The sequence below is a fragment of the Taudactylus pleione genome, unplaced genomic scaffold (genome assembly GCF_031769625.1).
Source record: "Taudactylus pleione unplaced genomic scaffold, aTauple2 ptg000016l, whole genome shotgun sequence".
In the NCBI taxonomy this organism is placed as follows: domain Eukaryota; kingdom Metazoa; phylum Chordata; class Amphibia; order Anura; family Myobatrachidae; genus Taudactylus; species Taudactylus pleione.
Genome location: NW_028284418.1, coordinates 14,313,599 through 14,326,554, shown reverse-complemented (window position 1 = coordinate 14,326,554; position 12,956 = coordinate 14,313,599). Strand labels below are relative to the sequence as shown.

The following is a 12,956-nucleotide window of genomic DNA, read 5'->3' as shown; positions in this document are numbered from 1 at the left end:
GCTTCTAACTGACATTTTACCAGCTATGCTAGAACAATGACAAAAGCTGACAGGTTGGTACTTTAACTCTCTCCAAGATTTGACAAATTTCCCCCTAAACCACTCAAATTCTGTGTTCAGGTTGCACCAAAGACTGCATTGCACACATTTTTTTTCTTCTTTGTTATGTAGAATATGATTGAAACTTGTCATATAATATTACTAGTTATTGTTACAATATATTGTCACAATTATTAGAAATTAAATAATTTTGTATTTTGTAGCATGTCAGGTTCAATTTAATAAACATTTGGAATTCTACTGATTGAACTGCGTCACTTGGGTTCCACGCACAATGAAAATTTATTTTCTCAAATATGGAACCTTGGTTATCACCTTTATAAATGTATAGATTGTACCCTCGATTTGTTATGTATTTTGAAACATGGCTACATTGACTTAAAAACTATAAATGTTATGTAAACTTGCAATGCTTCAATAATGTTTTTAGAAACAGTTTAATCAATGTTAACATATAGCCTATAGTGGTTTCTATTTAACTTTTTTTGTTATTATTTGTGTAAACATATTCCATCTGTTTAGCACCATAAATATCATGTTTGTTTTGCCAGTATATTAGGCAGTGTTGCCCAAACTCATTTTCCCAGTTGGTACACAGGTGTATTCATTACTGGCTGACACATCTTAAAAGATCCACATGTGGAGCTAACTATTTCACTTGTGATTCTGTGAGGAGACCTGGAAAATATGCACTGTTATGGAGCATACACACGGTCAGATTGGTCAGATGAACGATTTCAACTATCTGAACTATGAACGATTTTTGACTGCATTAAAATGAATGGAATCGTCCAAATCTGACTGCAAACACATCAGATGTCAGATATCGTTATGTGACCATCGGGAACGCGCATCGTTCAGACATGTCAAATATTGGAGCATACACACGGTCAGATTTGTCAAATGAACGATCTGAACGATTTGATGAACAATTTTACCAACGATTTGAACTATGACCGGTTTTTGACTGCATTAAAATGAATGGAATCGTCCAAATCTGACTGCAAGCACATCAGATGTCAGATATCGTTATCTGACCATCGGAAACGCGCATCGTTCAGATATGTCAGATTTTCCTTTAGATATGAACGATCGAACAATTTTTTAAATCGTTATAGTTCAGATCTGAAGAAAAATCTGACCGTGTGTATGCACCATTAGTGCTCACTCAGGAATGAGTTTGGGAAACATTGGTATAAGGTAAAGCGAAGCTGCTGCAGTTGGATTAAATTATTTATTTTTGTAATTTGATACTATATTTAGAATTTTTATTTTTAAACCTAGTGCAGTGGTTCCCAAACTGTGTGCAGCGCTGTCACCAGGGTGCCGCGGCCCTGAGAGAAGCTGCTGCCAGTTTTTTCCCTATCATCTGCATCGCGTTTGGATTCGGAGGCCGGGTGGCGGTCAGGCGCTGTCACAGGAGGGGGACGCAGCCGGAGGGAAGCTGCTCTTATCACTATTGGAGCCGGAGGCATGACGGGTAGTGCGGAGCGCGGCAGTCAGATGTGATTGCACAGGAGCAGGCAGTGGGCTGAGCTGCCTGTTTTGACGCTGCGGCTGGAGGATCTGAGGAGCTGAGGGAACGGCTGCGGCGCTGGAGCTCTGTAGTAAAGGTAAGTAACGTTAGCTCCTGTGGAAACTATAGGGAGGGGGGGACAGCTATGAGCGGCACACACTGTCTGTATATAAAACTATGGGGTGGGGGGGGACAGCTATGAGTGGCACTCTGTATATTAACTATAGGGAGGGGGTTGGGGGGGGACAGCTATGACTGGCACTGTCTGTATACTAACTATAGGGAGGGGTGGGGGGGGGCAGCTATGAGCGGCACTGGCACTGTCTGTATACTAACTATAGGGAGGGGGTTGGGGGGGGGGACAGCTATGAGTGGCACTGGCACTGTCTGTATACTAATTATAGGGAGGGGGTTGGGGGGGGACAGCTATGAGTGGCACTGGCACTGTCTGTATACTAACTATAGGGGGTGAGAACAGCTATGAGTGGCACTGTCTGTATACTAACTATAGGGAGGGGGTTGGGGGGGACAGCTATGAGTGGTACTGGCACTGTCTGTATACTAACTATAGGGGGGGGGTTGGGGGGGGAGAACAGCTATGAGTGGCACTGTCTGTATACTAACTATAGGGAGGGGGTTGGGGGGGCAGCTATGAGTGGCACTGTCTGTATACTAACTATAGGGAGGGGTGGGGGGGACAGCTATGAGTGGCACTGGCACTGTCTGTATACTAACTATAGGGAGGGGGTTGGGGGGGGCAGCTATGAGTGGCACTGTCTGTATACTAACTATAGGGATGGGGTTGGGGGGGGAGAACAGCTATGAGTGGCACTGTCTGTATACTAACTATATAGGGATGGGGTTGGTGGGGAGAATAGCTATGAGTGGCACTGTCTGTATACTAACTATAGGGATGGGGTTGGGAGGGAGAACAGCTATGAGTGGCACTGTCTGTATACTAACTATAGGGAGGGGGTTGGAGGGAACAGCTATGTGGCACTGGCATTGTCTGTATACTAACTACAGGGAGGGGGTTGAGGGGGAGAACAGCTACGAGTGGCACTGGCTGTATACTAACTATAGGGAGGGGGTTGGAGGGGAGAACAGCTATGAGTGGCACTGTCTGTATACTAACTATAGGGAGGGGGTTGGGGGGGGGGGACAGCTATGAGTGGCACTGTCTGTATACTAACTATAGGGAGGGGGTTGGGGGGGGGACAGCTATGAGTGGCACTGTCTGTATACTAACTATAGGGAGGGGGTTGGAGGGGAGAACAGCTATGAGTGGCACTGTCTGTATACTAACTATAGGGAGGGGGTTGGGGGGGGGACAGCTATGAGTGGCACTGTCTGTATACTAACTATAGGGAGGGGGTTGGGGGGGGACAGCTATGAGTGGCACTGTCTGTATACTAACTATAGGGATGGGGTTGGGGGTGGAGAACAGCTATGAGTGGCACTGTCTGTATACTAACTATAGGGAGGGGGGTTTGGGGGGGTAACAGCTATGAGTGGCACTGGCACTGTATACTAACTATAGGGAGGGGGTGGGGGAAACAGATAGCTATGAGAGGCACTGCTACTGTCTGCAACTACTTGGGTCAAAAAGGTACTGCTCTGTAATTAATTTGGCTTAGGGGTGCCTTGAAAAAATTAAGGAGACCCTAAGGGCGCCTTGAACTGAAAAAGTTGTGAACCACTGACCTAGTGCCTTCTTTTCTTTAATATGCATAGGTTTAAATATAACCACAATATTTTAGGTGTAAAAAAGCAAAACACACAGGTTCAAACATATCACACAAGTACAGAGATGCAACAGGCTGAAGTAAACAGCAAAGTGAGAGATGTAAACAAGGTTCGGGCACAGCAAAGTGAGAGATGTAAACAAGGTTCGGGCACAGCAAAGTGAGAGATGTAAACAAGGTTCGGGCACAGCAAAGTGAGAGATGTAAACAAGGTTCGGGCACAGCAAAGTGAGAGATGAAAACAAGGTGCGGGCACAGCAAAGTGAGAGATGAAAACAAGGTGCGGGCACAGCAAAGTGAGAGATGTAAACAAGGTGCGGGCACAGCAAAGTGAGATGTAAACAAGGTGCGGGCACAGCAAAGTGACAGAAGTAAACAAGGTGCAGAGACAGCAAAGTGAGAGATGTAAACAAGGTGCAGGATCAGCAAAGTGACAGAAGTAAACAAGGTGCAAGGACAGCAAAGTGACAGAAGTAAACAAGGTGCAGAGACTGCAAAGTGACAGAAGTAAACAAGGTGCAGAGACAGCAAAGTGACAGAAGTAAACAAGGTGCGGGCACAGCAATATGAGAGAAGTAAACAAGGTGCAGGGACAGCAAAGTGACAGAAGTAAACAAGGTGCAAGGACAGCAAAGTGACAGAAGTAAACAAGGTGCAGGGACAGCAAAGTGACAGAAGTAAACAAGGTGCGGGCACAGCAAAGTGACAGAAGTAAACAAGGTGCGGGCACAGCAAAGTGACAGAAGTAAACAAGGTGCGGGCACAGCAAAGTGACAGAAGTAAACAAGGTGCAGGATCAGCAAAGTGACAGAAGTAAACAAGGTGCGGGCACAGCAATATGAGAGAAGTAAACAAGGTGCAGGGACAGCAAAGTGACAGAAGTAAACAAGGTTCGGGCACAGCAAAGTGACAGAAGTAAACAAGGTGCGGGCACAGCAAAGTGACAAAAGTAAACAAGGTGCGGGCACAGCAAAGTGACAGAAGTAAACAAGGTGCAGGGACAGCAATGTGACAGAAGTAAACAAGGTGCAAGGACAGCAAAGTGACAGAAGTAAACAAGGTGCAAGGACAGCAAAGTGACAGAAGTAAACAAAGGTGCGGGCACAGCAATATGAGAGAAGTAAACAAGGTGCAGGGACAGCAAAGTGACAGAAGTAAACAAGGTTCGGGCACAGCAAAGTGACAGAAGTAAACAAGGTGCGGGCACAGCAAAGTGACAGAAGTAAACAAAGTGCAGGCACAGCAAAGTGACAGAAGTAAACAAGGTGCAAGGACAGCAAAGTGACAGAAGTAAACAAGGTGCAAGGACAGCAAAGTGACAGAAGTAAACAAAGGTGCGGGCACAGCAATATGAGAGAAGTAAACAAGGTGCAGGGACAGCAAAGTGACAGAAGTAAACAAGGTGCGGGCACAGCAATATGAGAGAAGTAAACAAGGTGCAGGGACAGCAAAGTGACAGAAGTAAACAAGGTGCGGGCACAGCAATATGAGAGAAGTAAACAAGGTGCAGGGACAGCAAAGTGACAGAAGTAAACAAGGTGCGGGCACAGCAAAGTGACAGAAGTAAACAAGGTGCGGGCACAGCAAAGTGACAGAAGTAAACAAGGTGCGGGCACAGCAAAGTGACAGAAGTAAACAAGGTGCGGGCACAGCAAAGTGACAGAAGTAAACAAGGTGCGGGCACAGCAAAGTGACAGAAGTAAACAAGGTGCGGGCACAGCAAAGTGACAGAAGTAAACAAGGTGCGGGCACAGCAAAGTGACAGAAGTAAACAAGGTGCAGGATCAGCAAAGTGACAGAAGTAAACAAGGTGCAAGGACAGCAAAGTGACAGAAGTAAACAAGGTGCGGGCACAGCAATATGAGAGAAGTAAACAAGGTGCAGGGACAGCAAAGTGACAGAAGTAAACAAGGTGCGGGCACAGCAAAGTGACAGAAGTAAACAAGGTGCGGGCACAGCAAAGTGACAAAAGTAAACAAGGTGCGGGCACAGCAAAGTGACAGAAGTAAACAAGGTGCAGGGACAGCAATGTTAGAGAAGTAAACAAGGTGCGGGCACAGCAAAGTGAGAGAAGTAAACAAGGTGCAGGGACAGCAATGTGACAGAAGTAAACAAGGTGCGGGCACAGCAAAGTGACAGAAGTAAACAAGGTGCAAGGACAGCAAAGTGACAGAAGTAAACAAGGTGCAAGGACAGCAAAGTGACAGAAGTAAACAAAGGTGCGGGCACAGCAATATGAGAGAAGTAAACAAGGTGCAGGGACAGCAAAGTGACAGAAGTAAACAAGGTGCGGGCACAGCAATATGAGAGAAGTAAACAAGGTGCAGGGACAGCAAAGTGACAGAAGTAAACAAGGTGCGGGCACAGCAAAGTGACAGAAGTAAACAAGGTGCGGGCACAGCAATATGAGAGAAGTAAACAAGGTGCAGGGACAGCAAAGTGACAGAAGTAAACAAGGTGCGGGCACAGCAAAGTGACAGAAGTAAACAAGGTGCGGGCACAGCAATGTAACAGATGTATACTCAAATTCTGACACAGTAATGTGACATGTAAACAAGATGCATATAGACTGATGACGGAATCAGCATGGGCAGAAAAACATGAGAGATGGTTTAAAGTGCATACAAATGCAGATCATATTGTTCGGATGTCACCAGTATATACTCACTTTAGATTATATTCTCTAGGATTGAAATTATGTTTCTTGCAGACTTCTTCTAGCACCTGCAAATAAACATTACATGAAGATGAAACATGGATAATCTCATCCCAGGAATTCGTTTCTTTGAAGTAGCAAAAGGATGAATATGTATTAATCATAAGGTTACAGTTGTAACTATTAAAGTGATTCATTATTACTAGAATAATTTATTGGATGAATAACTACAGTTTGTAGAATAGATCCCATTTGCCAACACTATACAGAACCATATGATGTTATTAGCTGGTATGAGTCAGTCACGTCTGAGTCAGACATGGACATAGGGAAAACAAATAAATATTGGCTAACTACAGGTCCCAGCATGACTAGACAGCCATGTTATGCCAAAGCAGAGACCTCTGTGACCCCCTTGTTACCAGGTGGATACCGGGACAGGCAGCCCGGGAGCGATGGGGATAACCGCATAAAGCCCATCTTCACCTATGTGCTTCATCATGCTCTGTGGCCGGGGCGTACCTGCAATAGAGGGGTCCCAGGCGTCACCCTCACAGTCTGCCGCCGCCCGTTGGGGGCCAAAACCGACACCCCGGGGCCGCTGGCTGCCATATTGCCTGACGTAGCGAAAGCTTTCAATCAACTTTATTGAGACAAAAAACGCTCACAAATCCTCGCTCTGTGCTGTGTGGGAGCTCAGGCGGCGGTGTAGGAAGAGAAACCTGATGGAAGAGAGGTTGGAGACCCCGACAGTCTCTCAGCTCCTCCAAGCTGCTCATCATTACCGGCGTCATTCCCCTGGTATCCGTGGGCACACAAACACACAGGGCCACTTGTGTCTGTATGCAACATCTACCTATAGGAAGCACAACATTTATTCATGGTTATGTTCAGTAGGGGAATAGGTAGGGAAAATCGTGTATATATATATATATATATATATATATATATATATATATATCGCCCAAATTATCACCTTTTGCCCTTAGTATGACTTGAGGGCCTGATTCAGAGTTGTACGCTGTGCCGATGTTTTCGCAGTTGAGTGGTTATTTTTTTTTTATTTTTTTTTTAAGGTAAAAACTCAGAACCTCTGGTACACCTTCCAATAATTAATCATGCATAAATAGAAGAGCCGTAACTAGATTTTTTGGTGCCCTGTTCCAGAGAGAGCATTGCTGCCTCTCCCCGCAATTTCTTTATATAGAGACATAAGATAGTGCACCTGAAAAAGGGCAATAATGGCCTCATGGGGAAGAGCTAGAGGAGACTAGGAGATGCTGGGGATGAAAGAAGAGAAAGCTACAAGTGAGAATGATAATAAACAGGAAAATTGACAGGCCCAAACAGTGCCCCCTGCCCTGCGGTGTCATGGGGTGTGGATTATTAGATCGGACACAACTTGTTCGGCCATTAAATGGTCGACCACGTTAGTTCGATATGTAGTTTAGATAGACAAAGTATAGATTGACAGTAACAATAGTCAGACAGTAATATAGTCGACCGGAACATTAGATTGATATGTAATATATCGAATATGTAAGATCGAAAGGTATATAAGGGCGACACAACGTAGATCGACAACTAATAGATAATGTTCCAAGTTCGAAACCAAATAGGTAGACAAATAATAGATCGGCAGTTAATAGATCGACACCACACAAAAAGACAATAACAATTCGAAATCAAATAGATGGACAGATAAAAGATCGACTAGTCCAAAATCGATGCCAACTAGGTCGACAGATAAAAGATCGTCACGTTATTTTTAGACAATACAAAAAGGTATACATGTCCTACATGCTGCCCGCTAATAATGCATCCCCCAACGCTACTTTCAACCGTGGAACTACAGGTCCCAGCCAGCCCTTTCATCCATGCAAGCGCTCCTGGCAATGCTAGCCACAACGTACACCTTGCAGGCCTTGTCCCTAATTGCTAGGCTCCCCCATGCGCTGCAGTGCACCCCTTCATCAACCCCCCTGTGCTCCCCGCTATCCTGGATGCCTGGACATGGGCGCATCCATCTAGCTCAAGACACTGCCTGCTAATAGCGCATCTCCTGACGCTACTTTCAACCATTTAACTACAGGTCCCAGCCAGCCCTTTCATCTATGCAAGCGCTTTTGGCAATGCTGGCCCCAACATACACCTTTCAGGCCTTGTCCCGCCTAATTGGTCTCAATAGGAGCTGTTTAGCGTCTTTGAGAAAGTGGTGAGGAATAACATTTGCAACTTTTAAAAAAAAAAAAAAGTAGTCCCATCAAATTTGGGGTACATGAAAATGGGTGCAAGCATAGTACAAGTTCAATAAACTCAAGCTAGAAAGTGCACCAAAAAAAAAAACCCTCCCCCATACTTGCAGACCCCCAGAAGGCTATTTCGTAGTTTTTGAATTTGTACCCCCACTTTGAAAATGTGGGCTAAAAAATTCAAAGTGCTTTTTTTGGGGTGTCCTTTCTGTTTTTTATATGCAGTTTGCGTCAAGGGGTGTATTGTACACCCCATTGATGCAAACTGCATAAAAAAACTCTTAAAAAAAACACAAAGGATACCCCAAAAAGGCACTTTGAAAATGTGGGCAAAAAATTTCAAAGTGGGGGTACAACTTCAAAAACTATCGAAATAGCGTTTGAGGGGGTCTGCACTTTAAAGCTTGATTTTAGTTATTTTGAATTATGCTTGCACCCATTTTCATGTACCCCAAATTTGATGGGACTACTTATTTTCCCCCCAAAAAAGTTGCAAAATGCTATTCTTCACCACTTGCTCAAACACGCAAAGTAGCACCTATCGAGACCATTTAAAAACCCCAAATACCTTTAGCAAGGATTTTCGGGGGTACGGGCAGCGTCTTAAGCTAGATGGTAGCATCTTAATCTAGACGGCTTGTTATTGCCATGGAGAAGATGCCCCAGGTCCAGGCTGCCGTTTATCTTAAGACGCTGCCGGGCAGTGTCTTAAGCTAGACGGCTTGTTATTGTCGGGGAGAAGATGCACCTAGATCCAGGCTACCGTCTAGCTTAAGATGCTGCCGGGCAGCGTCTTAAGCTAGACGGCTTGTTATTGCCGGGGTGAAGATGCCCCCAGGTCCAGGCACCCAGGAATAGCAGGGAGCACAGGGGGGGGGGGTTGATAAAGGGGTGCACTGCAGAGCATGGGAGCGCCCAGCAAATAGGGAAAAGGGCTGCAGGGTGGCTGTTGGGGCTTGCATTGCCAGGGGCGCTTGCAGGGATGTAAGGGCTGGCTGGGACTTGTAGTGCCACGCCTGAATGTGCTATTAGCGAGGCAGCATCTAGGATTTATACCTTTTTGTATTGTCTTAACTGCAACGTGTCGATCATTTATTTGTCGATCTATTAACTATCGACCTATTTAGTTTCGATCTAGGACTTGTCGGTCTTTGATATGTCTATCTATTAACTGTGAAACTATTTGGTGTCGAACTTGGATTCGTCGATCTTTTATATGACGATCTATTAACTGTCAACCTATTTATATATCGATCTATTAACTGACGACCTATTTAGTTTTAATCTTTTTTTATGTCTATCATGTGTGTTGTCGATCTTCATATTATCGGTATGCTATGTTTCGATCATATGTAGTGTCGATCTAATGTCCGTGTCGATCTCGTGTTTGTCATTTTAGAGGTGCGGTCGGTCTATAGTTTGTCAACCTATAGTACCTGTCGACCTCAATGGAGTCGATGTACGGTGGTCGATGTATGTATTGTCGATTCAACTGAGGTCGATCAGACAACGGGATATCATTTTGTGGAATGCATTTGCTGAATGTTTATATTGAAAAAAAATGTCCAGATCTATAAAAATGTAGCTGTCTGAATATTTCAGAAACATTACCAAAGTTCTGGATTCACATTCATTATCCGCCCATTTTAAAACTCAAGACAATTGCTCCACAAGGAGTATAAAAAGTTTTGGAACACTTAAATTACTTACAGGTAATTGAATGTCTAAAAATATTGCTGAATAACTAGTGAGAGCACAGATGAAGCTAATCTCCCAATTAAAGATCTTAGCACTTATAAGTTTGAATAGTGACTTTGAGGTTAAGTGGTTAAATCTCATGACCTTTTAATTTGTATAATATTTCTTTTATTGACATTACCTAATTGTGGATATTTTTTTACATATTTTATAATACGTAAATATTAGCAACATGCCCATGTTTGAAAATATGGGGGGAAATGTAATAGCCCGCGAGATGCAGACACTGGCAGAATCCCAGTGAGTCTTCCCATTTTTTTTAAATCGCCAACAATTTAAAAGGCAAAAACAGGATTGGGAAATACCATCTAAAGTACATGTTAATACTCTTCTCATGACCACAAGAAAAATCTGGTTGTTATTACACCAGAAATTTAAGCTACATCAGTCCTGTGCAATTAATTTATTTTTTTTACATACAGTAACCCGAACTTTAACCACTTAACTGACAAATTCTTTTTCCAAAAACCGCTCCAAAATTGTCGGTTTCTTTTATGATTGAATTAGGTCAAGAACATAATTTTAAACTTATCCATCACTATTTTATTTAAATTTTTATTTTTTTTTAAAACCCAGTATACCATAAAAATAGCACTTTTTATGTTATACTGTAGTGATGGCCATTGACAGCTGTACCATTGATGGTTCAACCATCGTTAGAAGCCATCAATTGTTTAGCGATTGGGCAAGATCTGTGTAGACCACAATTGTCGATGTTTCCTAAACATCGATTGATGGCTACCATCGATGGTGCAACATTGATGGCCACCAGCAATGGCAAACCACCTGTTTTCAGTCAGACCATCGATGTTCACAAACCATCGATGGTTGGTTGACATCCCTAAACAGAGGATCTGCAATATCTATCGAACATATATATATATATATGCATATATATATATATATGCATATATATATATATATATATATGCATATAGAACATATATATATATATATGTATGCATATATATATATATATATACAGTCAGTTCCATAAATATTGGGACATTGACAGAATTTTCATATTTTGTTCTCTATTCACCACCACAATGGCTTTGAAATGAAACAAACAAGTTGTGATTTAACTGCAGACTTTCAGATTTAATTTGAGGGTAATTACATCCAAATCAGGTGAACGGTGTAGGAATTACAACGGTTTCTATATGTGCCTCCCACTTTTTAAGGGGCCAAAAGTAATGGGACAAACTAAACAATCCTAAATCTAATTTTCACTTTTTAATACTTTGTTGCAAATCCTTTACAGGCAATTACAGCCTGAAGTCTGGAACGCATAGACATCACCAGACGCTGGGTTTCATCCCTGGTGATGCTCTGCCAGGCCTCTACTGCAAATGTCTTCAGTTCCTGCTTGTTCTTGGGGCATTTTCCCTTCAGTTTTGTCTTCATCAAGTGAAATGCATGCTCAATCGGATTCAGGTCAGGGGTTTGACTTGGCCATTGCATAACATTCCACTTTTTAGCCTTAAAAAACTCTTTGGTTGCTTTTGCAGTATGCTTCGGGTCATTGTCCATCTGCACTGTGAAGCGCTGTCCAATGAGTTCTGAAGCATTTGACTGAATATGAGCATATAATATTGCCCGAAACACTTCAGAATTCATTCTGCTGCTTTTGTCAGCAGTCACATCATCAATAAATACAAGGGAACCAGTTCCATTGGCAGCCATACATGCCCACGCCATGACACTACCACCACCATGCTTCACTGATGAGGTGGTATGTTTTGGATCATGAGCAGTTCCTTTCCTTCTCTTCTCTTCCCATCACTCTGGTACAAGTTGATCTTTGTCTCATCTGTCAATAGGATGTTGTTCCAGAACTGTAATGGCTTTTTTAGATGTTGTTTGGCAAACTCTAATCTGGTCTTCCTGTTTTTGTGGCTCACCAATGGTTTGCATCTTGTGGTGAACCCTCTATATTCACTCTTGTGAAGTCTTCTCTTGATTGTTGACTTTGACACATATACATCTACCTCCTGGAGAGTGTTCTTGATTTGGCCAACTGTTGTGAAGGGGTTTTTCTTCACCAGGGAAATAATTCTTTTGTCATCCACCACAGTTGTTTTCCGTGGTCTTCCGGGTCTTTTGGTGTTGCTGAGCTCTCCGGTGCGTTCTTTCTTTTTAAGAATGTTCCAAACAGTTGATTTGGCCACACCTAATGTTTTTGCTATCTCTCTGATGGGTTTGTTTTGATTTTTCAGCCTAATGATGGCTTGCTTCACTGATAGTGACAGCTCTTTGGATCTCATATTGAGAGTTGACAGCAACTGATTCCAAATGCAAATGTTACACTTAGAATCAACTCCAGACCTTTTACCTGCTTAATTGATAATGAAATAACGAGGGAATAGCCCACACCTGTCCATGAAATAGCTTTTGAGTTGATAGTCCCATTACTTTTGACCCCTTAAAAAGTGGGAGGCACATATTGAAACTGTTGTAATTCCTACACCGTTCACCTGATTTGGATGTAATTACCCTCAAATAAAATCTGAAAGTCTGCAGTTAAAGCACATCTTGTTTGTTTCATTTCAAAATCATTGTGGTGGTGAATAGAGGCCAAAATCTGAAAATTCTGTCAATGTCCCAATATTTATGGACCTGACTGTATATGCATACACATATGCATATATATATATATATGCGCATATATATATATATATATATATATATATATGCGCATATATATATATATATATATATATATAGATTATTGCCAGGCACCTTATATATGTGGGCATTATGGGGGAGGAGGAGCAGCTGAGGCTGGAGGGAGTGGCCCAGATACTTAGAACAGCGGCGGCTACCAGAGCCGCCGCTGCTCTCTATACACGGCCAGTGATCACTGCCGTAGCCGCAGCGGAAGGGTCTCCCGCTGGCGGCCCGGACCCATAGCACAGCGGCGGTTTCTGCTCAGCCAGTGATCACTATGTGATCACTGCTGTGCCGGA

At 43.1% G+C, this 12,956-nt stretch overlaps 1 protein-coding gene across 1 annotated transcript in view; it reads right to left on the bottom strand.

Annotated features, from left to right (window-relative positions):
• ASPSCR1 (ASPSCR1 tether for SLC2A4, UBX domain containing) overlaps nt 1-6,697 on the bottom strand; it is a 73,728-nt gene extending 67,031 nt beyond the window's left edge. Inside the window, exons 1-2 of the mRNA XM_088474813.1 lie at nt 6,500-6,697; nt 5,990-6,045 (exon numbers count right to left, since the gene is read on the bottom strand). Of these exons, the coding sequence (XP_088330939.1) occupies nt 5,990-6,045; nt 6,500-6,589 (146 nt within the window). The 5' untranslated portion in view covers nt 6,590-6,697. The remainder of the gene's footprint in view (nt 1-5,989; nt 6,046-6,499) is intronic.
• Nucleotides 6,698-12,956: the final 6,259 nt, after the last annotated feature.